Source organism: Musa acuminata, chromosome BXJ1-6 (genome assembly GCF_036884655.1).
Source record: "Musa acuminata AAA Group cultivar baxijiao chromosome BXJ1-6, Cavendish_Baxijiao_AAA, whole genome shotgun sequence".
NCBI lineage: Eukaryota > Viridiplantae > Streptophyta > Magnoliopsida > Zingiberales > Musaceae > Musa > Musa acuminata.
This window is the reverse complement of record NC_088332.1, coordinates 3,326,334-3,350,436: the sequence shown is the minus strand read 5'-3', so window position 1 is coordinate 3,350,436 and position 24,103 is coordinate 3,326,334. Positions and strand designations below refer to the sequence as shown.

Sequence of the window (24,103 nt, the reverse complement as noted above, 5' to 3'; positions counted from 1 at the left end):
TCATACACCAACAAGATGCAAGATTTATGCTTCCAAGGTTATCCTAAAGACCTTTCTTCAGCAGGTTTAAAGTAGAAATGTTGTACCACCTTATCTATTTCTAATATTTTTTTAAGGAGAAGCATTTGTCAGCACAAGCATATAATTACAAATTAGTTATCTTTAACATTGCGATCTCTATGCTTATAAAAGTGAAACATTTAATCTCGTTTTCCCTCACATCATCAATTCTGTTGACGAAAATATCGTAAAGTTGACCACTAAAAGTATATGTTAATCCTATCTTACTTCGATCTACTATTGAGTATATATAGTATTTTTGTTATTAAAATCGATGATATGAGGAGAAATGAGGTTCGATGTTTCACTTTAATAGAGATCCAAATTTAACTTTTGAAAATATAATGATTAAAATTCTAAAGATAACTAATTATAAAAAATAATCTATAATTAGCTCTAGTTGATATACTAATAAAAAATTACACTCACAAATCTAATTTTATATGTCGATTTCCAACTGAAACCAGCATAAGGTAATGAGGAATATGTTATGTCATTCATTGTCGACAAATAACTGCTTAAATTATGGTAGACTATATGGTTCCAAAAAGTAGACTTTAGAAGAGTAAATTATTTGTCCCACTGAAACGATAAAAAAATATTTTTTTCTTATGATTTTAATTCTAACATTCCAATTTAGGCCTAAAAAAATGATGATTTAATTATACATCTAATATTATCTACTAATTTGCAAACAATAAATCTTATTAGAATATTAGTATCAAATTTAAACATTTTGTTGTAAAATGATTTTTTGGAGACAACAAAATGTGTATTTTTTATTCCCACCGACAACACACGTGATTGAATTGATTTGAGCACGTGATATGGGGCCCATACGCTAACACGGGCCCAACGATGTGCCCAAACTCCGAAGCCGAGTGTAAGAGCGAACGAAATCGGATTCCAATAGTTTTCGGGTCCAATTCGTCCCGCATTCTTATCGATTTGATTCTAAACGGGTCGGTCGATGCGAAACCCGCGACTTTAGCCGACGGGGCCCTAATCTTCCCGGCCAAAGGCCGCGCATGCCCTTGACGGCGCTCGACCATGGCGACGACGGCCAACGGCGTGGAATCTGAGCCAATGACGGAGGCGCTCCCTGGCGAATTGTCTCCGATCACTACGAACCGTCGTTCTTGGAGGTTATTGCGATAGTTGTTGTTAGGATTGGATTTTTGGTTCCTTTCTTTCCCTTCGTTATATAGGTTCAGATGATCATGCGGTGTTTAATGGATTCGATTCTTCTTTCTTTTCTCTAACTTTTTGCAGCGAGGCTAGATGCGATGGTTTCTGATTCCTCCGAAATTGCTGACAAGTGAGAATTAGACATCCCCTGGGCCAGACCGTGAAAAAGGTACCTTTTTTAGTGTCTTTTCCTGTGGAGAAGTGGGCATAGAACAGGTTGTCATGGTCATGTTTTCACTCACTGTTGATACGAATCATCCACTGAGTGTCAACTCGTTTGATTCATGTTCTTTTTCTTCTACGAGTTTTTTTGGCCCAATGAAATGGACTCGTGCCATTTCAAAAGTTGTGTGAAGTGTATGGAAGAAGGAAGAGAAAGTGAAGGAAAAAGGTTAGTATGATCATGGTAGGATGACGACCGACAACCATCAAGAACAGTAGCTGAATACACAAGAAAAGAAGGAAGTTGTAATGGTTGCATTAAGTCCTTCTGGAACCATATGACGGTAGAGACTGGCACACACACACACACACAGTGTCACACATCTCATTTACATCTCCTTGTCCATAGAACAATAGCTCAACAGAGTCTGTTAATGCATTTTATTGCTTGGAGAACTCGAAAAACTTGATGGAACTAATGGCCATTATATGCTACGAATTATGGAAACAACTAAAACAATTTGGAAGGTTGCCACTTCGATTATACACAATTACTGAAAGGAACAAGAATCGTATTGGTTTGTTCTTTGTTTTCCTTTGCCTATAGGATTGTAGTTGATGAATGTTAGCACTTTTGACAAGTAGATTACTTGCAGTATTGATTTCAGCCAATAGATCACTCAGCCACCTTAGAGGACAACGAGTCTCACCTCCTCAGCATCTCAGCAAATGATGGAGAACCTTGAGTTTGTTCAGAGATCTCTCTCCCTGGGGTCTCTTCCTCCTCGGGTGGAGTTCCTGTGTCATCTTCAGATCCGAGATATCCATTTGCGTGGTTGGAAATGCTTGATGGGGTTTGCCACCCACTGTCAAGGTAGGGTGAACTCGGAATGTCACCAGTTGCTGTTCCATCTTGAGGTTTGGCCTTCTCCGGTGCATCAGCACAAGAGTCTGTCTGACTATAGAGCTTGGCCAACGTCGCGAGCCATCCAAGTATAGAGCGCCATCGACCATCTTGTAAACCATGCCTATGCTCGTAGAGGAAGAAAACTAGATGTAGAATCAAGGCAGAGAAAGAAGTTGCTCCGCTTATGAGAAACAAGCCCCAGAAGCTGTTAAATGTAAGTCTGCTTGAAGTCATGTCAGGATCTTTGTCGGGACAACTTGTGTTCCCATACAACATGTTCTCAAGATCCTTCGTTTTGTTGGTCTCTGTTACATTCAGAATAGCCCTGGAAACATCAGGAACTAGTGGTGAACCTTTTGGGAAGGCCTGTAGAAAGAACGGAAACAACAATGAATAATGAGATTTCAGAAAGGTGATTCAAATATATGCAATCAATATTTCAGAAACTGAATGTTGATGGAGTTTGTAGAAGAACATCTTTTGTAAGATAATAGTGTGGCCTTCCAGGACAAGGTGATCCTAAACACAGTGTTCACAGATATTGCAGATGATACCGGTAAACATGTATGAAAATAGAAGATGAGTGAAACACCTTTGATTTATGATGGATGATCAGACCTTACCTCTCCAGGAACATCTTGTGACATACTTTATCAGTTAGATAAGAAAGCAAAACTTACGTCTCTGCTGTAGAATTTGAGATTTATATAGTAACCAAAACTAGCTCAAAAGTGTTAAGATAAGAAAGCAAAACTTATGTCTCTTCAAATCTTGTTTACATTTTTGTGTGAATATGTAGTAGTTTCTTTTGCTGCAGAGTTATGGCAAAATCTAACCTTAGATAAGTAGTAGTTCGTGTAGAACTATGTGTGCAAGTGTGCTAATCCTTATTACTTGATCTGCAGTAAAGTATGCGGAGGGTTACTCACAAATCCAAGTCCACTGGTCTTGTCGATGGTTCCAACCATGGTGAACTTGTCACAGTACTTTGAGAGGAAGACCTTGAGGTAGGGTATCTCATCCACAATGGCTGCAACACTTCCATTGAGCAAGGCATCATGGTACTCCTGCGGCGACTCGTAGGCGATCAGCTGCGACTCATTAAACTTGAGCCGCTTCAGAAGCCCCGGCATGAAGGAATCCTTCAAGTACCCGACCTTGCTGCCGTCCCTGACGAGCTGATCCACGTCGCTCACGGTGGGCTGAAGCTGTTGCACGGTGAGCATGGAGGTCAAGCTGGCGGTGTAGCTCGACTGCAGTATGAGCACCACGAACAACCATATGACCACCACCACCCGGGCCAGGTTGCTCAGCACCTTCTCCTGGTGGGCGAAGACGAGCGTGGAGAAGGAGAAGTAGAAGACGGTGCCAATCTGGTTCGACGCCCGCCCGGGGTTGAAGTTGACGTTGATCCGGTGCTCCAGAAACCAGACCACCAGCCCGGTGAAGACGAAGGCGGCGCCGCTCGCGAACCAGAGGTTCGGCGTCAACGGATTCATGAAGGTCCACGCGTCCTTCCGGCGCTCATCCCTGATGGGGACGACCATGGACACGCCGGACACGGTGAAGGGCAGAGTGAAATCCACGTATAGCGATCGGTTCGCCCGTATCGTCACATCACCCACCACAGCATCATATTTCTGCATTCAGCCGTCGATTAGATATCCTGTGTTGGTTTACGATCTCACAAGATGAATGCCACTGACCTGAAGAAAGACTTGGTAGACGAGATCATCGTATGTTCCATTGCTCTCTCCATGGTTGTCTTTATATATTTCGTACTGGATGGGAACATGGTAAGGTAGTTGACTCAGGACGGCTTCGAATACTTTGATGCAGTATCCGTCGGGGATCGAGTTGTTCGCCGTCACAAACTGCGGGAAACCGGGCTTCACTGGAACGCCGACGATAAGCTTGTTACCGGCCGTCGGCCACTCCCATCCCTTGGGCGGTTTCGTGCCGCCACCGGGCCATTCGACGACTCTAAGAGCGGTCGCCTTGTTCATGTGCCGGGACGCTCCGTGCGTCGGAGTCCAGAAGCCGACCCTCCTCCAGCCGTCATCCGCCACGTTCAGTATCTCGAACGTTCTCGACTGCAGCACCTGCCCGTCCTCCACCATCTCGAACCTGCCGCTCATGCCGTCGACGAGCGTCGTGTTCAGTATCAGCTCCCGCAGCGTCGGTCCGGTGGGGGATGACCCGAGCCGTCCCAGGTCGGTGGAGCTGTTGGTGACGTTGGACCAGGTAAACGGAGAACTCGACGAAGCTCGAACAGCTTCCGCGGCCATGGCCAGCGACCACACCGTGTCGTACGCCCACAGCCCGTAGACGGTGGGCTCCGTCACGTTATCGTTCACGCTCTCCTGGTGATACCGCCGCCGCCACCGCGCCTTGAAGCCCTGGAGTTTCGTGGTATTGCGAACGTAAGGCCTGATGCCAAGCGCACCGCGCATGATGCGGGCGGCGGCCGGACCCTGGAGATCGACGAGGTCGGTTAGGCCGTAGGTGGTGATCCACACGTACCCCTCTCCCATCATTCCTGCTTCCTGTGCGGTGGAGAAGAGCCGGAAGGCCAGAGAGTACGACATGTGGACCACGAAGACCCTCGTCCTGCTCTGGTTCAGCTTCTGGAGCTCCGCAAGCACAAGCCGTCGATCCGTGGTGGCCGACAGAGGGACCATGCTCCTGTTGGGGACATTAGCGCCGACTTCTTGCAGGGCGTCGATGAGATGAGGCACAATTGAGGCGCCGTATTCGGAGTCTTCGTACACGGGAACGACTTCCCTCCAGCCGAAGGCTTCGACGAGGGACGCAATGGCTTGGGCTTGAGAGGAATCATTCCACGCAGTGCGGATGAAGTATGGGTTCTGAGAGGAAGACGTGGTTGGACTCGTTGCAGAGAAGGAGATGATGGGCACCTGAGCTTTATCTCCAAGTTTTGCTACAAACTTGGCTTGTGTTGATGTCTGTGGCCCGATGAGAGCTTGCACTCGGACATTTTTCAGCAGGTCAAGAGCTGCAATTTAACGCTTTCTTGAAGTTAATATGTGGGATTCTAATGAAATAGGGCAATTAGGGGTGGCGGGGAAGAATTTGCAGGGCTCATATTGAGATACACTACCTGCTGATGCTGCACTGATGGAGGAGTTGTCTGTGTCTCTCCAGTGGAGAGACAACCTGGTGGTGTAATCTGGATTTGCTTTGTAGAAATCCTCGACTGCCATGATCATGCAGGTCCTGCTTATCTTCCCAATCCATGTCTTTCGATCTAAGATCACACCCACGTCGAACTGAGCCGCAAGAGCTCCTCGAGGCCTATAGCTTAAAGATGAAGACAGCAGCAGGAGGAGAAGAACGGGAAGAAGAGAAGGGAGACGGAGATGGAATGCACTCCTCATCTTCTCTCTCTCTCTCTCTCTGTCTCCCTCCCTAATGATAACTTCGCACGCGTGGAGAGAAAGGAAGCGATCTCAGGCAAGGCGGTGTTCTTGTTATCTTGATGCAGTCAGTCAAAGTCAATGTCCTCGTCTGGCTTGGAAGTCAAAATTTACACGCTCCGCCCGATCTCGACGCCGTCGTCTTCGTAAGGTTTTCTGCTCCGCTTCTCTCCACGTGGATAGCAGAATAAACGCAGAATATATATATATATATATATATTGTTGAGATTTAACGCTCATGTTGAACGTAATCAATCGCTCATGTAATATTAATGGTGGCGGATTTGATGCTAAAACAAGTCTGTGAAGTGGATTCCTTCCATGAGAAGATCAAATTAAGTGGAATATTTGATGAAACTAACCAATCCTCTGACTTTTCTTCGCACTTCCGAACCACCGCGTTAATGAGAGGATCAAAACATCACGAGTTCGTCCACAAAGCCATCTAATGTAGATGAATGATTTGTGGCTGTCCGAGTCCTCAAGGTATCATCTCCTACCTTTTCAGCACCTTCGCCAAACAGCGAAAGGGTCTCCGATGGTGATTAATCGAAGAGCGAAGAACAAACACACATGCAAACGTGCAGACTAAGATCCTTGGATCAAAACACTATGATTCTGATGCTGTAAAAATTGTGACCGGTTACTTGTTGATATCAAGATCAAGAATATACTGTAGATGGTATCCTTCCACCATCACTTGTGAAAGCAAGGATCAGTAACTACAAAGAGAGAACAGGCACTAGTACGATTCTGGACTCTCTTGTTCCTATGTGAACTCTCTGGTGTGTGTGCCAATACCATGCAATGCCATCAGCGACTTGCTTCGGTAATCTCAGCATGGGGCCTTGGATCGGGTATCGGGCTGCCAATCTCCGGCAAAGGGCTTCCTCCGTCAAATGTGTGATCGGAGATGGTGGTTTGGTCATCTGCGTCGTTAGAGTAAGGCGAAGCACTGGGACTCGCGTCTCTCGTGGCTGGCCCGACCTGCTTGGGCTCAGTCCTCCTCCTGGTTCCATGGGAGGAGCTGTCCTTGGCATTGAAGAGCCGGGCGATGGAGATAAGCCTCCGGCTGAAGGACTTCTCCGCAGCGATGTCTTTGAAGGTGCGCCGGTTACGGTAGGCGGAGCGCGACAAAAAGACGATGCAACACAGCATGGACACGGCTCCGGTGATGAGGAAAAGCCCCCAGAAGCTCTTGAAGTCGAGCCGGTCGGTGTCGGAGGAGAGCGTGCTGCCTTGGTTTGGGCAGCTCGTCTGGTCACCGAACCATCGTCTCTCGATCTCGGCCATCTCCTCGCCCTCTGTTATGTTCAGGATCGCCCTCGACAGGTCCGACGCTAGTGGCGACCCTTTGGGGAAGGCCTGAGGAAGCATCACAGAACACACATGTAAGAGAGGAGTTGCACGAGAGAGAGAGAGAGAGAGAGCGACTCACATATCCAAAGCCACCGGTCTTGTAGGTTTGCCCTGCCATGGTGTAGTTGTCACAGTAGTCCTTCAGAAACACCCGGAGATAAGGGATCTCGTCGATGATGGCGGCCACGCTGCCGTTGGACAACGCTTCATGGTACTGCTGGGGTGATCGAAATGGTTTCAGCTTCGACTCCTCGAAGCCCAGCTTCAGCAGCAGTCCCTTGGTGAAGGAGCTCTTGAGGTACCCCACGTGCTGCCCACTGTGCTTGAGCTCCTCGAAGTCACTGACGGTGGGTCTAAATTGTTGCACCGTGAGCATGGAGGTCAAGCTCGCAATGTAGCTGGATTGCAGTATCAGCACCACAAATACCCATACGATCACAACCACCCTCGACAGATTGCTCATCAAGGTCTCCCCTGTATGAGGATCCATGAAACTATTAGTCTGAGAAGATCCACATCAGATGAAGGTTCAAAGGGGGAACAAAAGAATGGACTTTACTCACTGTGAGCGAAGACGAGGGTTGAGAAGGAGAAGTAGAAGACGGTGCCCAACTGTTGCCCTGGCGTCCCCTGGAACTCTGCGTTCCGCCTGTGCTCCAAAGCCCACACGACGGCGCCGGTGAAGACGAAGAAGGCGGCGCTCACCAGCCAGAGATCCGCTGTGAGGGGCTTGAGGAAGATCCAGGCGTTCTTGCTGTGCTGGTCTCTGAGAGGAACGACCATGGAGACGCCGGAGACGGTGTACGGCAAGGTGAAGTCGACGAACATGGACCGGTTGGCGGTGATGGTGACGTCCCCGACGACTGCGTCATATTTCTGACACCAGCAAAGGACGAGGATGACTCAGTCGGATCAAAGACGCACAAGCTGTCAACAGCTGCTGCTGTCGTCACGGATGAAGTCATCCGCGTTGAATTCTTGGACTTATGCACTGCAGGACACGCCATGTGAGCTGCATGACCTTATAACAATATGGGAAGGTCGTCTTCATCACCAGTTCCACCTCCCCACTTTGTCTGAACTCTCTATATATATTTATTTAGAGAGATAAAGAAAGAGATAAGACAGATAGATAGAGAGAGACAGAGAGAGGGAGTTTTGTTCTTATCATCAGGGATCACAGCTTGCACTGTAGAAAGCTTTCGACTGGTCTTCCTAACAAGTCTTTTTTCTGTCTTTGGAATAAAAAAAGAAAAGTCTTTCTGTATTATTCTTACAACACCCACCAATTACCTAATATAATTATAATTCCAATTACTCCAATCCAACCTCTTGGATCAAGGGATCTAATATAATTACTACCTAAAACTTGATGCTATGAATTCAGACTCTATTGAAGACCAGAATCTATTATCTTACAAATAGCACAACCTAATCATTTAAAGAACCTTGTAAAACAATCAATTAGTTTAGTTCAGAATGATTCTTTGTTTTTCCTTTTGAGTCTCCTCTCCTCCCATTCAAATTATTATTGTGTTTGACCTGGTTCTCTATTTTATCAATCAGTCGAACAAGTCGGTCAAAGATTGGCCGAATGGACTGGGAAAAGAAAACAAAAGCAAAGGAGTCCATACCTTTCGAGGAACAAATAACTTTGAGAAGAAATAGAATAAAATTTGCGGCATTGATGTTAATGCCACTCAAATGAATGAATACACGCGACCCAGGCAATGTAATGATCGGGTAACGAAAACGAATTGGGCTTCCAACTAGATGTAAACATGATTGACTTCATTGGTTTTACTTGGCTGTTGCCAGAGCAGTCAGTGGTCAAAGCCACCTGTTCACGAGTGAAATGGTCAAATGGTTGGATTGGTCAACCGAATTAATCTGTGGATACTGTGGAAATGACTTCCTCCACTGAGAATGAATGGACCACCTAAGAAAGGTTGACGTAAGTAGGCGGAGCAAACATCTCAAATGATGTCCGACCGATCGAGGTCGATGGCGCATCTGCACCACCCATCACAGGCCCTTGTGCGGCTCCCAAAGCATCAAGAAAGAACTCACAGTCGTGATGCACGATAATGCCGCCCCGACATGGACCTCCGATAGGAGTGGGGAAAGTGGAGCTATCCCCCCGTATTGGATCGCGATTGCGTGATCCAGAGCGTCCGTCACAGGAGACCCATGGGGATCTTTCTTTCACACGAGTAGAATCTCCACGGAAATCGAAGAAGAAGGAGACGAAGAGCAGGAGGGATCATGGAACTGACCTTGTCGTAGACCTGCTTCACCAGCGTGTTGTAGTCGCCGCCGCTGGTTCCGTTGGCGTTGCGGTAGGGCTCGTACTCGAATAGCAGCGCGTACGGCAGCTGCCGTACCGCCGCCTCGAAAACGTCGATCACGAATCCCCTGGCCAGGGTCACGTTCGTCGCTGGATCGCTCTCCACGTCCAGGAAGGAATGGAACCCTGGCTCCACCGGCCCCGGCACTGCGATCCGCAGCTTCCTCCCGCTCGTCGGCGTCACCCACCCCTTCGGCACTGCCGTCGAGTACCCCGGCCATATTACCGGCAGCAGCCCCTCCCTCGTCGCCGAGTACGCGCTCGTGCTGTTACTATTCGGCTCCCGGGTCAGCCCGTGCCTAGCCGTCCAGAACCCGATCGCCCGCGCCTTCTCCCCGTTCACGTTCATGATCTGGTAAGCCGTCACGTTCAGCTCTCCGTTATCGAGACGAAATCTCCCTCCGAGCCCCTGGAACTCTGTTTGCTTGATGTTGTCCAGAAGCTTGGGGCCGGTCCTCGACACACCCAGCTTAGAGAAGTCCGTGGCTCCATTGCTCTCGGGCATATCGAAGTCGGGGCCGACGACCGAGCCGAGGCGCTCGGCGGCGGCGGCCACCGCCCAGACCGCATCGTAGGCCCATATGCCGAAGTTGCTGAGCTCGGTGATGTCGGAATCCGCATTCTCGTTCAAGAACTCCCTCCTCCACCTCCTCTTGAAAACTCGGAGCCGATGGGACAAGGGGAGATACGGCTTCACCCCCAGTACGCCTTGCATGCTGTCGGGCACCAGAGTAGGCGGGTCGATCGAGCCGAGGAGGCTGGTGAGTCCCTCGGTGATTATCCAAACGAAGCCGTCGCTCATCATCTCGGCGCTCCTGATGAGAGGGAAGAGGCGGATGGCCAGCGGGAAGGTAACGTGCACCACGAAGACGCACGTCTGCAGCGTCTTCAGGCGGTAGAGCTCGGCGGAAATGTGGTCCTCGGTGGCGGAGGGGGAAAGGGCGCAGCGGTAGGGGACGGAAGCGCCGACCTCGTCAAAGGCGTCAACGAGGAAGGGGACTAGGGCGGTGCCGTAGTCCGAATCCTCGTAGACGGCGACGACGCGGCGCCAGTCGAAGGCCTGGACGATGGCGGCGATGGCTCGGACCTGGGCGGCGTCACTGGGGACGGCGCGGACGAAGTAGGGGCTGCGCGCGGGGGACACCGCGGGGCTGGTGGCGGAAAAAGAAACGACGGGGATTGTGGCCTTGGCACCGAGATCGGCGACGAAGGGTGCCTCCACGGAGGTCTGCGGGCCGAGTATGGCGTGCGCCTCGTCATCGTTCAGCAACTCCAGCGCTGCATCCAGTCAACAGCGATGAGTCAGTCAACCGTCAATATTCGGCCGGCACAAGTCATAGTCAAGACTTGGGGGGCCAAGGAAGGAAGACGTGAAGGGGAGGTCCATGTACCAGCGGCGGCGGCGTTCACGACGTCGCGGGAGGAGTCACGGGGAAGGAGGACGATGCGGTTGGTGGAGTTTGGGTATTTGTCGTAGAAGTCGTCGGCGGCCATCCGGGCGATCGTCCTGTAGACTTTCCCGGTCGCGGAGCTCATGTCGAGAATGAGGCCGACCTTGAAGGTCGCCACCACCGCGGGAGTCGAAGACGCATGGAGAGGAGGCGGTGGAGAGGCGGAGAGGGTGGAGGGGATAAGGATTGGGAACAAGAAGAGGGAGTAGAGGAAGCGAGCGAACCTACGGAGAGCGAGGCCCCTCATCAGGGAACGGGAGAAGATGAGGCAGGAAAAAGGATGGAAGTGCAGGCGACGAGGACGTGAGTGAGAGGAAGAATATATACACCCATATTGTATTAGGGGCCACGGCCGCCCAGCCACAATTACGTGTGCCAAGGGAGGCAGTAGATGCGGATTTCTTTATTCATTTTCAGCGGTATAACCCACTCCTCACGCGTTCGTACATAACAACTGAAAGCGGAAATTTCACGGGCGACGTGGCCCTTCACAGACCCGAATTTAATATTCATGTCGTCTCGTGCCCGAGTCCACCATAGACCAGGAGCTACAGAGAAGACAACTTGTGGTCCAGGTCATTCACCGTGGAAGGTGGTTTCTGGTTGACCCTTTAAATAAAGCCTACTGTCACAATAGCGGTCAATAAAAAGTAGCAAAGAACCTTTGGGAACGCAGATTTTTCAACCCTCATGCTCAGCTTCACATTCTCTTTTCAAACTACTCGCCCAACGAGCAAGAAGAGTAAGCAAGTGCGATAAGTGAGTAACAATGACGGAGCAAGCGTGACGAGCGAACGTGACGAGCTAGCAAGTGCGACGTGCGAGCAAATATGATGAGTGAGCAAGTGAGACGAGCGATAACTGTGACGAACGAGCAATTTCGAAAGAGGAGAAAAGTAAACAGGTAAAGATTATATAAAATTAATAATTTAAAAAAATAATAAAATTATATTTTTATTTTTTGCACATGACAATACATACGATTTTTTCCGTCAACAAAATTAATGATGTCAAGAGAATTGAGGTTAAATTAATGATGTAAAGATATTAATGCTATTTTTTAAAATTATAGGGATCGATATGTTAATCATAATTAACTATAGAGGTAATTACCCTTTTATCTCCTTAACCTTCGATATGATCAAATTTATCTACAAATTATCATTTATCTCCGATTCAATTAAATCTAACCACAAAGCATTAACATCATTTATCTAGATCATGGGATAGACGTCAATCATGAAACATCCTTTGCCTTCGATGTGACTGAATATAGTCACAAAGTGTCATTTATCTAAGATGTGATAAAATTCAACCGTGAATCTCAGCATTCTTTGTCATCGAGATGGTCAAGTGAGACCATAAATTGACCTTGATTTCTCAATCACCCACCACGTATGATGTGATCAAATCGTAAGTCGAATATGACATTAAGTTCCGACACCTTTCACACAATGACAATGAGATAGATGATATAAGAGATTTAATACATAGACATCCTCACCCACATCATCGTTACTCCAACATTCATTCCCAACATGTTGGACGAGTGACCCACTCTGATACTAATCATAACACTCGATGGTTTAAGTGACTCTTCACGTCTAAGTAAAGCTCAACAATCCTACGAAATCATTTCTATGGATTTAACTCATCATTTAATCGTGACAAATATTGAAAGTCCCTATAAAATATCTCAGATATGTTAACTCTAGGGACTCTCTTTTGAATCCTCTATATTCTATATCACTCTTTCCCAAGTTCCTAAATTAAACATGAGAGGGGTTTTTGTCAAGTATGCTCCTGACCTAATTCTTGTAGGATCCCCTTCACCGAATCCAATCAAATCTCTAATATGAGCTTGTCAGGGATTCTCAAAAGTACCAAGATTGATTTTGAATTTTTAACATATCAAACAGTCAAAATCTACACTCAGAGATATATTTGTACAACTATGTTGGGTCTGCAGAACAAGTTGGGGAAGAGTTAAACTTGTCGGTTGACATCAGAGGATCCAGCCATGTCTCCCTTTCATTAAAGGGCAGCAAAAGGAATCGCATCAATCAACGGTGGTGGCAGCAGTTAAATTGCAAGTAGGCTGGATGGGGTGGTAGGCCAACACTAATTTAACCCCAACCTTATATTGGATCTGTCTCAATCCTAAAGCAGCATAACATAATAAACACCTCATATTTGTCAAGCTGGATCAAGTTGCATGAATAATTTGGTTTAACAAGAATAAGATAAGAGATTCATATTAGTATTTTAATCATTTGTGTCATACCATCCTAATTCTGTATGATATTTATATCTATACCTACCTAAAATCTATCATGAATTTGCATCTGTCATGTATTCATCATGAATTTGCATCCATCTAGAGAAGAAACTTCACCTCAGATAAAAAAGAGACAGAAGACATAAGTAGAACAGGAGAGACTGAAACATAAATGACTTATCTCATATAGCTCTCCTTTGTTGGGTGACTAGGGGATAGATTCATCCACTGCAGTGTACTGCTTGTTCCTCTGGTATGCCCATGATAGATGATGGTACAGCTAAAGAGCCGTTGAGATGAGATCTCAATCACTGAAAGCCCTGAATTGAGAAACGGAGTTCACCAAGGAAAGATGAGTTTATTTTTTGTTAGGTTTTGGCTGATGTTCTGCAACTACATCTTAATACCTTATTATAACAATAAGCTAAAGACACTAATTCTTGATACTAATGGAATGTAGACAGACTTCACACTCTGCCTCTCTCATTCTAATTTGTAATATAAAACCTGTCAAAAGCTATGTGTCACTTGCTGTCATTTTAAGAGAGCATTCAAGCTAGTGTAAGATAGATTAAAAACACAAGTACATATGATATAGCTTATGAAAATTAGTTGTGTCAACCATGCAAGGACACTTATGTGCAGGTCAATTCAACCAACATACCCTGGAACAGAGAATTTTTAGATGAGCATGTCATGCAAAGGCTCATGGCAAGACACAAACAGCAGAATCAACATGAACCAGCATTAGCTGGACAACCTCCAGTATTAAATCTTTCGGAACAATTTGATATCATGGCTTAATACGGTGGCCGAGATTTGCTGACGACAGACGAGAAAACTAGCATAATTGTGCATTAGCAACAAACCCTAAACTTATCCTTTGCATTGCTCAACCACAATCCTTATCTACTACAAAAGCTACACTAATGCTGCTCACCTTCTCCCGTCAAATAATCGAACATAATGGTCGTTGAGGATAACCTAAAAGAAACTTTAATTTGATCACACTATCAATCATCAAACTTCACTTCAAGAACTTTCCTTAAAGGGAGAGAGAGCGATTTTACCTCACAACCAAAAGATAAAGATCAAATTGATTGCAACGACTCAACAAGAAGATTTCAAGAATGCTGCGAAATAATAGAATACGGCGCCTACAATCATCCACGACGATTTCCCGATGGATTGCGACAGCGTGGAGGAGGGGAGAGAAAGGAGGGGTTTACCTCATCGGTGGCGGCGGTTGTGTTGGAGCCGCCGGGGACATTATCGGCCGTTGCTTTCGTCGGCGACGGCAAAGAACCCTAACTGAACATCCCTCGGTGGAAAGAAGGCGTCGGCCCTGGCAAAGTTAGGCAGTTGCTTATTTATAGGCTACCGATACAGCGTCACGTACTCCGCGGAGCAATGTAAGCAACAATACTACTCTTATTGTTATATAGGCCGTTTAGGCCCAACTCAGTGTTCAATTAGCCCAATTCTTTTTGGGCCCAAATTGACCCGTACATATAATATTATATATTTATTTATTTATCTCGGTCTGTGAGACGTGCTTTCGATAGGGAGATGAAGGGGTTTATTGCACGTCATTAATCTAAAGATGGAGGAGGTGTATGTATCCAAGTTTTGCTTTCAACTGGTGTACATAGATAGTATATCCTATGTTAGGTGCAATATGAACTCCAAAGGCAGAAAAGAAGAAAGACATCAGAAGAATCAAGCTGATGAACTGATGAAGTTGAATGTAAGCCTAGGAAGAAGAGCATTACAGTATTATTGACAACTTTACACTGAGTGTTCTTAGACATGTGGAAGCACATAAGCTCAGGTCTAAATTCTCAACAACTTCATTGAATTGCCTTCCTATAGACCAAACCGTAACCCATTCTCTTGCCACATGAACTCGGAATGGAGAGCTGAGGCTGAATCCCAAGACACCATTGCTGTTTGATCCATGAAACCTTCAGTAGGCCACCAGTTTGTACTCTCCGTTTCACCATATATTTCTTTGTAACAGTCTAAGTCAACAAGTTGATGCTCTTCATGCCCTACAGTGGAGGAGTTCTTGCAGTAGAGCAGGTCATGGAGGTCAGCTCGAACACGTGCAGTTGCAGAATCCAAGTTGGAGCTCGAAGTTTCCATGCTGAGAGTACCTCCGCTCGAGGGTGAGCGAAATCCTAACGGTAAGCAGTCCGTTTCTTGTATGTTTGTACTCATCAGCTTTGATACATCAGGAGCTTGTTGCACAGGGGTTGTAGCAGTAGCATCTGTGGTTTGGCTTTGGAAGATCTTATCTCCTAGTGGATGATAGCACTTGGGCCAGAGTTCAGGATGGTTGTAGAAGGAGAAGGGATTGTGGAGGCCTTGGAGCTGCATGTGGAGTTGCATTCTCTCGAGGGCTGATGCGCTTAGGGTTTCGGAAGGTGCTTCGTGCTTCAACCTATCAGCTGCGTCGCCAGGAACATGGTTAAGGTAGAGGCTTCGCGATCGATTCGGTTCTCTTTGCTTTCCGAGTAGTTTCTTCTTCAGCCTTGTGTTCCAGTAATTCTTGATATCATTATCAGTTCTTCCTGGCAGCTGGGCTGCAATTATTGACCACCTAATGCATGAAAGTGGAGGGTTATCATGGAAGGAAGAGAGAGATTGGGGGAGAGAAGGTGGGGTTGCAGTTGTATGATTTACCTGCTCCCTATACTTATGTAGAGCCTGCAGATAGTTTGATCTTCCTCTTCTGTAAAGCCACCATGTTTGATGTTTGGTCTCAGATAATTTAGCCATCTCAGCCTGCAGCTTTTGCCACACCTCTTCAACCCTTCAAACAATCATCAAAATTCACACATATAATCACTAGTTGGATGGACTGACAAAAAAAGAAGGGTTTGTTTCTTGTCATAATTCTCTATCACATCACCTCAAAACTAGTGCAGAGAAAGGAAAGAAGAAGAATTTGGAACATAGCTATGATTAGACTTCCTCTACGTATTCTTAACTGTGATTTGTTTCTTGGGTGAAAAGTTACAACATCAAGATGAACACACCTTAAATAGGAAGCAAAGACCATAGCAACTTTCCCTTCTCACCCTCTTTCATCATCCCTGATCTCAACAGTTTGTTCTTTCTAAGAATTTAGGATGAGCTGCTATCTTCTACTCCAAGGAAATAAAGTTCTTTAGTTGGGACTGGCTAACCATTTTCTCTCCACACGGATCGATCTATATATCTACTAATACTACTTTTTTGTCCTTAGAAAAGAAGCTTTATCGAAAGAAAAAGCCAAGATAATAAGGGTTTTGGGTATTACTTACCAATCTTATTAGGCAGTGCAATCCAATTGCCACCCGTTCCATGCTCTTCAATGTAATCCTTGAGCTTTGCGTCCTCCTCGGGAGACCATGGTCCCTTCTTCACGTTTGTCTTGTCACAGCATGGAGCTCTTCCCATCTCTCTCTCCCTCTCTCTATTTAGCAACCCAAAGAGAATTTTGATGTCTCAGCCTCGAGTGAAGAACAACCAAAGAAGGTGAGGCCAAGCTTTATAGAAAGAAACCCAGAGAGAAAGAAGGATGATGTGATGTGATGTGATGTGATGCTTACCGGGTAGGACAATGCTGCTGGTATGCACCTAGGGTTGATTGCAAGCATCACAAATTAATAAGTTCGAAGTTGCAGATCTCATGACATCGACGAAGTCCACCGTGCGTTGGTTTGCTTTCCAGTAGGACTTCAACAATTATAACAAGTATATGGTATTATACCTAATGTCATATCACAACTCAACCTACAAAAGCCATGAATACAATATCTCATGTATTTCCCATTAGGTTTACCTCTTGAATCTGATGGTTACAAAGCCATTAATAGGTTGTGGGATGAGTAATTTGATTCACAAATGATTTGTGATATGAAAACCTCTTTGAGATAATCTTAGTTTGATTAGTTTGGTGCCATAGAATTGTCAAAGGATTAAAACCTCGTGGAAAATATAGTGACACACAAGACAATTGCATCATCACCACTCATTCTAAGCTCAAACTTTTACATGTGTGTCACATAAGACAACCTATCACTAATTGTTCTATCCACTAATCAACTTTACCTTTTTATACTATTTGATCTAATTGAAGTCAACAAAGATTTGTCCCAATTCACAATGAATCCCAGCAACCCTAAAACAAACACCAAGAAGATTAGCCAATAATCCAGCCATTCAATGTCCTACTTGTGTCTCAACCACTATTAGGAAACTAACCCCAAACTTAGTCCATCATTGCTACTTTTGCACAATCAAATGTCTATGTATGTATGTATATTATCTTTTTTTCCTCAGAGGAAAACAAATACCTTAGGGTAGAGGGAAAGTCTCCTTAAAGAACATGCCCTATCTTTGTTGGACAAGTGGATGGGGAACTCTCATTAATTTAAGGAGAAAAGGAAAACTTTCTACTTGAAAGAAGAAACTCTTGCATTTGACCTTGGTGTTAAGGAAGGGTCCTGGACACGGCACTGCCACCTTTTAAAAGATAGGAATAGACCCCAAAAGGCAAACCCTCAGTGTCATTGTGATATAATTAATTATATAAAGCATGAAGACTAAGAAATAATCAATCAATGGGAAAGAAGGAGATGTGGGTAGCCTTCCCCTTGGCTTTGCCTGCAACTTTGGAATCTCATGGGGGGATGTCTTGGCATCAGCAACGAGACCACTCTTGATACAAGGAAGGAGCCTCAAAGAGATAAGCACAAGGGATACCAATGGGGGAGGGAAATAGAGGCATTGGGGGCTTAATTGTAGCTTTGATGAATGCAATTGGATTTTAGTATCCGGAATGTTATGGTGTTTGATTTCCTACAACCCTACAAAGTAGAAACTTCCACCACTATATGTCTATGGAAAAGTCTCCTAAAGAGGGGGTACTTTGAGCAACATTTCAAATACACATTGTTCATCAAATACTTGACATCATTGTAATGTTGGCCATTGATTAGAAGCTCTTATTATTTCCAAAAATCGAAGAGTGTTGATATAGTCCCTTCTTTTTATGAATAGGGGTGAAAGTGGATCAAACAATATCATTTGAATCCAAATGAAATTGAACATGAATGTATGTTCTCCATATCAGAGTGTGATGTTTGAGATGTTCCATATGCATGTATGAATATGATATAATTCTGTTCACCTCTATATATCTGATTATCTAAATATATTTTAACTCTTTAAGATCTTCTAATTCAAGCGATCTTAAGAAGGTTTTGAGTTGATGTCTTATTTGCTTGTTGATCTATGAAACATTGGCACCTATGACCATTTTAAATTTTGTATCTTTGAAGGAACAAAGATTTGAAGAGTTCAAAAGAGGTGGTAGAGGACATATTTCCTCCAGAAAAGAAGAAGTAAATGAGATCTCAATACATCACTACACCATCCTCTTCGAGAAGAAGCAACAAAGATGCCAAGGAATGAAACTAGCTAGAAGTGATAGAAGCACTTCTCCTTTGACCCAAACCAGTCATTCCTTGATCTTGAAGCACCATGTAAATTTGTCAGACACCTACTAAGGTCATCAAAGGACTCCTTCCATCGAGTGACATCTCCAGTTGTCCCACCTCTCTCAATTTCCTTCTCTTAGTTTTTCCTGTAGATAGCAGGGAGACACCCAAGAAGGGGGTTTGTTGTCAACCTTTTGACTTTGTGGACTTTCTCCAAAGGAGTTCCATCTATTCATTTGTTTATAGAGCAGGTAAAACTGCTAGCGACAAGTCAATTCCAAGTCTCACAAGAATCATCAAGCATTCATTACCTATTATTTTTTATGAGCTCTATTCATCCGTTTAGCTGGGATTACAAACTTTGTCGAGGATATATCAAGCATGATCGATCTCAATCATGAGATCAATGCTCTCATGATCGAGAATTTCTATAACACAATACTCGTGATGACCTGTTCTATCTTGTGTTGGAGTCAAGAACTAATCTAGGTTACTAGACCTACTTGTTATGGCACTGTTTGTTCTACGGTCAATCACAATGTCTTGTAGTCCTCCAAATAGATGCTTGCCTTGCAGAGCTGACCTGTTGTTGCCTCTTTCAATGATAGCTCAATGGAGCAGAAATCACCTAAACAACTCCTCCATTACTCCCCCCAGGCCGAAGTTGTTTTAGTGGTCTCGTTGGCCACCTTCAAGATTTGTGTGGAGCTCCTTTTTCTTGGACGTGATCGGCTTTCCCCTTCACCTTTTGATGCACAGAATAATTAGATGAGCTGCTGATGTGTCAACCACGTGGAGTGGTGGGCTCCACTTCACGTGCCGCAATCTCTCCCCGTCCGCACGCGTTGCTGTGCGTATCCAACTCTTCCCTCCGGTTGGCTCGGCAGCCATTCTATCCACTTGGATGTGCTCGTCGCTGTTCATGCAGAAACATGTGGATGGACTCGGTCCGCCACCTTCATGGCAAACCAACCATCGCGGATGTGATCGGCAATTACAAGATTTCACTTCTTGTGAAGATAAAGAAACTTCGATGCAATGCAGTGAGCTCGCTCTCGAGCGTCCCTGTGGGGGAGCTTTTATATGCACTGGCTCGGCATGCTGTGTAATCTCACAGGCGATCGTCGCCCGTGCTAAAATTCTTCAAAACCAAATTATTTGACGTATCTAGCCACAATATACTATGCCTTAGATTTTGAGAAAGCAACACATTCTTTTTTTTTTATCCATGAAATCACCCTTAAACTAAGGCTAAGCACAAATCATAAAGTATTTTTTCTATCATATACATAACTAGCCTGATCACTATAAGTACAAGAATATAACTAAAATCTTTTACTTGCTCATAACGATTACCATAATTGAGAGTTTTCTTGATGCATCTAAGAACTCTTTTAGTTGCTCCAAAGTGATACTTGCTAGGGGTATGTATGAATCTAGACAATAAACTAACTATAAACATAATTTTTGACCTTGAATATACGAGATAAATTAACTCTCTAATTAAACTTCTATATTGTTTCTCATCTATTTTGTTTTCAACTACATAATCTAACATAGGTTTACTATTTATATTTATTGGAGTATTCATTGGCTTACAAGCTATCATTTGAAGTATTTGAAATAAATATTTAGAATTTTTTACATAAAAAATAATTTATTTGCATCCTTAATAATTTTTATTTTAGAAAATAATATAAAAGTTTTGAATTAGTCATTGAAAATTCCCATATCATTTTTTTCTTAAATTTAATAAGCATATCTGATGAATTTTCAATATAAATCATATCATCAACATACAAACAAATAATAAAAAATTTCATACTTTGGATTTTATATATAAAGTTGGCTCACTTTAACCTCTTTGAAAATTATATTGAAGAAAACACTTGTTAATTCTATTGTACTATGCCCTCGATACTTGTTTCAAATCTTATAATACCAAAACACTTGTTAATTCTATTGTACTATGCCCTCGATACTTGTTTCAAATCTTATAATACCTTATCCAATTTATATATTTTTATCTTTTTATCCTTAAATTTTAAATCCTTCATGTTGCTTTTTATAAACTTCCTCTCCAATTTTTCATTTAAGAAGATTGATTTAACATCAAGTTGATAAACCTATCATTATTTGTTGGGCTACCAATGCTAATATAGTATATCAATTCTAGTAACTAAATAAAAAAGGTTTTTGAAAAATTGATGCATAGAATTTGGGTATACCCTTTGTGCTTTATGTTTTTGCAACAAGTCATCAGTATTAAATTTTGAATTCTACACCCACTTGAGTCCAATTACTTTTTTCTTGAGGGCAAATTTATTAATCATTCAAGGCTTATTTGTTTCAATAGCTTATAATTTGTTATTCATTATTTGTATCATTCTTCATAATTCAGATGAGCATATCTTTTATCCTATAATGTCGATTTGTTAATAATAATAGCAGTGATTGCATCTAAGGAAAAATATAAAAAAAAATATTTTATTTTTTATAATCCTCATAGTTGTTATCAATTTTTTAGTTTTTTTTCATAAATTAAATATTTTCATCATCAAAAGTAGTATAATATTCGTTTCTCATCATAATGAGATTTTATTTTAAACCAATAATACATATCATATTATCAATAAATTTTATACCAAATTTAATGTTCACAATAATTGTTCCTTTTTTTTCCACTTGAACCTTACTATTATTTCTCATATATACTATAAATATGATCGAACTAATAAGCATTTGAAATAAACGTTTATCTATTATCATATGATTACTGTATTTACTATCCATAAACTAAACAGATCTAAAATATTCTTCATCGAATGTCATAAAAAATATTTTCTTCATCATTTTTTCACTATTATTTTTTATTTTTATTCCAATAATTTTTCAAAATAGTCATATTTTTTATAATGGGAGCAAAGATGAACATTTAGATTTTTATTTTTTATACAAGTAATTTTTTTCAATATGTCCATTTTTTTTGCAGTAAAAGCATTAATAAGTTTCTTTGTTATATTCATTGAAGTTCCCCTGACTCTTATTTGATGGAACTTATCCCTTGTCCTAAGTACTAAATCGTTCCCGACCTCTATAATTCTAATCTCTCCCTTAATATTTAGTTTTTTGAATTTTTTTTATCATTCCTTTGATCTATCTTTATTTGAAAAATATGTTCTAAAGTTTTATCTAAAGATATGTTCATTTTTATTCATGAACTAAAAATGAATATGTTAATTCATTAATAAGTAACATACTTGTATCTTTAGCTTTTAAAAGACATCATATTTTAAAGATAAACTTTGTAAAACTTATTTTACTACTGTTTGATCTTTTGAGTTTTTACCGTAAGACCTTATTTAGTTCATAATAAAAAAGATTTTTAAGAAACAATGAGTGATAGATTTGAATTCATATCGAAGAATCTCAGTCTTTAAAGTTTTTATTTTGTCCGTAACACATTTTTTAATATTTTTTACGCTTTTGATGTTGATGCTCACATGATTTAGAGAAATAAAGATTTATCTGTTGCTTGTTATAGTAGGTAGAAAACTCTTGCATCTTTCTGTATGTTCTCATTTATTTAATTATATTGATCTTTAGAAATATTTGGATTTTGCATACCATACTCAGCAAAATTATTTTCTATCAAATTTTATAATCCTTACTTATATTAGTTGACTTCTTATAGAATTTCAAGGAGGAAACGAAGAAGATGGTAAAAAAAAATGAATAGTATTTCTAATCTAATATATAATGCTTTAGACTTATCCAAGAACATATATTTTATGGTCTAATAAACCTTATCATCCTCATCCAATAAGGACCGTATTCATCGCTCCTCAGAAATGCTAGTTTGACTTTGACCATATCCCTGACAAAGATGTGAACTAACTGTTTTTTCCTTCATAAAAAAATAAAAAAAATCTTTTATTTTATCTATCTAATTCTAATAATTTAGATTAATTTTATCGCTTATGACATCAGATACATGAGATTTATTCTTGGAAGAATTCTTAAGAGAAACAGCAAGAGTTTTTTAGATGTTTAATTTCCTTTTTCTTAGATTTTAATCGGCAAGCCTTTCTTGTTTTTGCTATATCAAATTCAAGCAACTCTCGGATGACAACTTGAGATATGATCCTAAATGGCTTTCGCCGTGACATGAGACAATAATGTCCAAGCTTGAAATGATGGAGGTGTGGTTGTCAGGGCATCGATTCCAGTGATGGTTGGAACCAAAGGCTACGCTGCCAAATCGGTCTTGTCACAGTCGGCTATCCGACGGTGACACGGCAGCCGGTGACTGAGCTAGACCCGCAAAAAATGGATTCATGGAAGAGTCAATCGGATGCCGGGGCTTAGTGGCCGCGATATCACGATCCAATGGGTTCCACAGGTGCGTCGTGGAACCCTAAAACCAGGAGCAAATCAATCACATGACAATCTCAAGTGAAATGAAGACTTCGGAGAAGAGCATTGTGGAAGACGGTGTCCAGGTGGGACCAAATCCAGTGTTCTACCCTGATTGTTCACGTGCACAGAGAGAGAGAGAGAGAGAGAGAGAGAGAGAGAGAGATGAGGAGGAGGAGGAGGAGGAGGAGGAGGAGGGAGGGAGCGAGGTGAGCCATTTGTGTCAGGAAGATGATAAGCAGAGGAAGTGGTCCATCGGAGAGGGATGTGGTGCGCCATTAAAGAACAACCACCACTCGTGCCCACAGTCGCAGTCTCCTCACACTTCATCTGCAAGATAAAATGCTGCAGGCAGATTCCAGGGCACAGATTCCGAGACGGTCCACTTGATCCTACCTATCGCGATTGAGAAGCCAGCCGAACCAACACCGCATGGTTCGGAGCGGAAGAACCAGGAAGAGAGGAAGCTCGCATGCATATATGTCGTCTCATTATCCAGACGCCAGCCGACATAATAAATCTCGTTGAGGGAGATGCCGACATGTAATCCATCTTCTTAGTTATTTACTACATTTAGAACTTCCATGAATCCCCTGTTGCCCTTACTGGATCTACGTCATGATCACATCATCCTTTGTTTTCCTCCTCCTCTTTCGACATCTTTTCTGGGGACCTCCTTCTTTGTAGGGAATTTGTAGATTGTCCTCCTTCCTTTCCAAAGAACTTTTCTAGCTCTAGAGCTGATCATCCCAGCTCAGGAAGAAGGGCAACTTGCAACCTCTCACGGTCAAATGAAAGAAAACTTTGGATCAAACGCCACCTACGGAAGCTGTGGTCCTCGATTCGGAGAACACCAAACACCAAGAAGAGACATTTGGGCTCACGTGCAAGATGGGGCCTTTCCTTGCGACAGTCCAACGAATAGATATGGTCATAGATCTATAGCTCCTCCTCCAGCAGCCCCACAGCTGATGGAGCCATCGTTGCTGGAATAATCCTGCCTGCTTAA

General features: G+C 43.1%; 3 protein-coding genes and 1 long non-coding RNA gene across 4 annotated transcripts; 1 reads left to right on the top strand and 3 right to left on the bottom strand.

Moving 5' to 3' along the window:
* The first annotated feature begins 1,023 nt into the window (after positions 1–1,023).
* LOC135675659 (uncharacterized) lies at positions 1,024–3,960 on the top strand. The gene is made up of 3 exons (XR_010513954.1): positions 1,024–1,205; positions 1,333–1,417; positions 3,223–3,960. It is a non-coding gene; the product is annotated as an uncharacterized LOC135675659 (long non-coding RNA).
* LOC135675658 (glutamate receptor 2.8-like) lies at positions 1,817–5,775 on the bottom strand. The gene is made up of 4 exons (XM_065186026.1): positions 5,439–5,775; positions 4,024–5,333; positions 3,247–3,957; positions 1,817–2,683 (listed from the first exon to the last, which is right to left on the bottom strand). The coding sequence occupies exons 1-4, from the start codon at positions 5,713–5,715 to the stop codon at positions 2,117–2,119; spliced, it is 2,865 nt and encodes a 954-aa protein (XP_065042098.1). The 5' UTR covers positions 5,716–5,775; the 3' UTR covers positions 1,817–2,116.
* A 595-nt stretch (positions 5,776–6,370) lies between these two features.
* LOC103986691 (glutamate receptor 2.8) lies at positions 6,371–11,712 on the bottom strand. Its single transcript, XM_009404777.3, has 5 exons — positions 10,852–11,712; positions 9,390–10,738; positions 7,677–7,989; positions 7,193–7,587; positions 6,371–7,119 (listed from the first exon to the last, which is right to left on the bottom strand). The coding sequence occupies exons 1-5, from the start codon at positions 11,156–11,158 to the stop codon at positions 6,568–6,570; spliced, it is 2,916 nt and encodes a 971-aa protein (XP_009403052.2). The 5' UTR covers positions 11,159–11,712; the 3' UTR covers positions 6,371–6,567.
* A 3,223-nt stretch (positions 11,713–14,935) lies between these two features.
* Positions 14,936–16,679, bottom strand: LOC103986690 (transcription factor MYB36). Its single transcript, XM_009404776.3, has 3 exons — positions 16,498–16,679; positions 15,875–16,004; positions 14,936–15,791 (listed from the first exon to the last, which is right to left on the bottom strand). Exons 1-3 carry the CDS (start codon positions 16,631–16,633, stop codon positions 15,056–15,058), a joined length of 1,002 nt encoding a protein of 333 aa, XP_009403051.2. The 5' UTR covers positions 16,634–16,679; the 3' UTR covers positions 14,936–15,055.
* Positions 16,680–24,103: the final 7,424 nt, after the last annotated feature.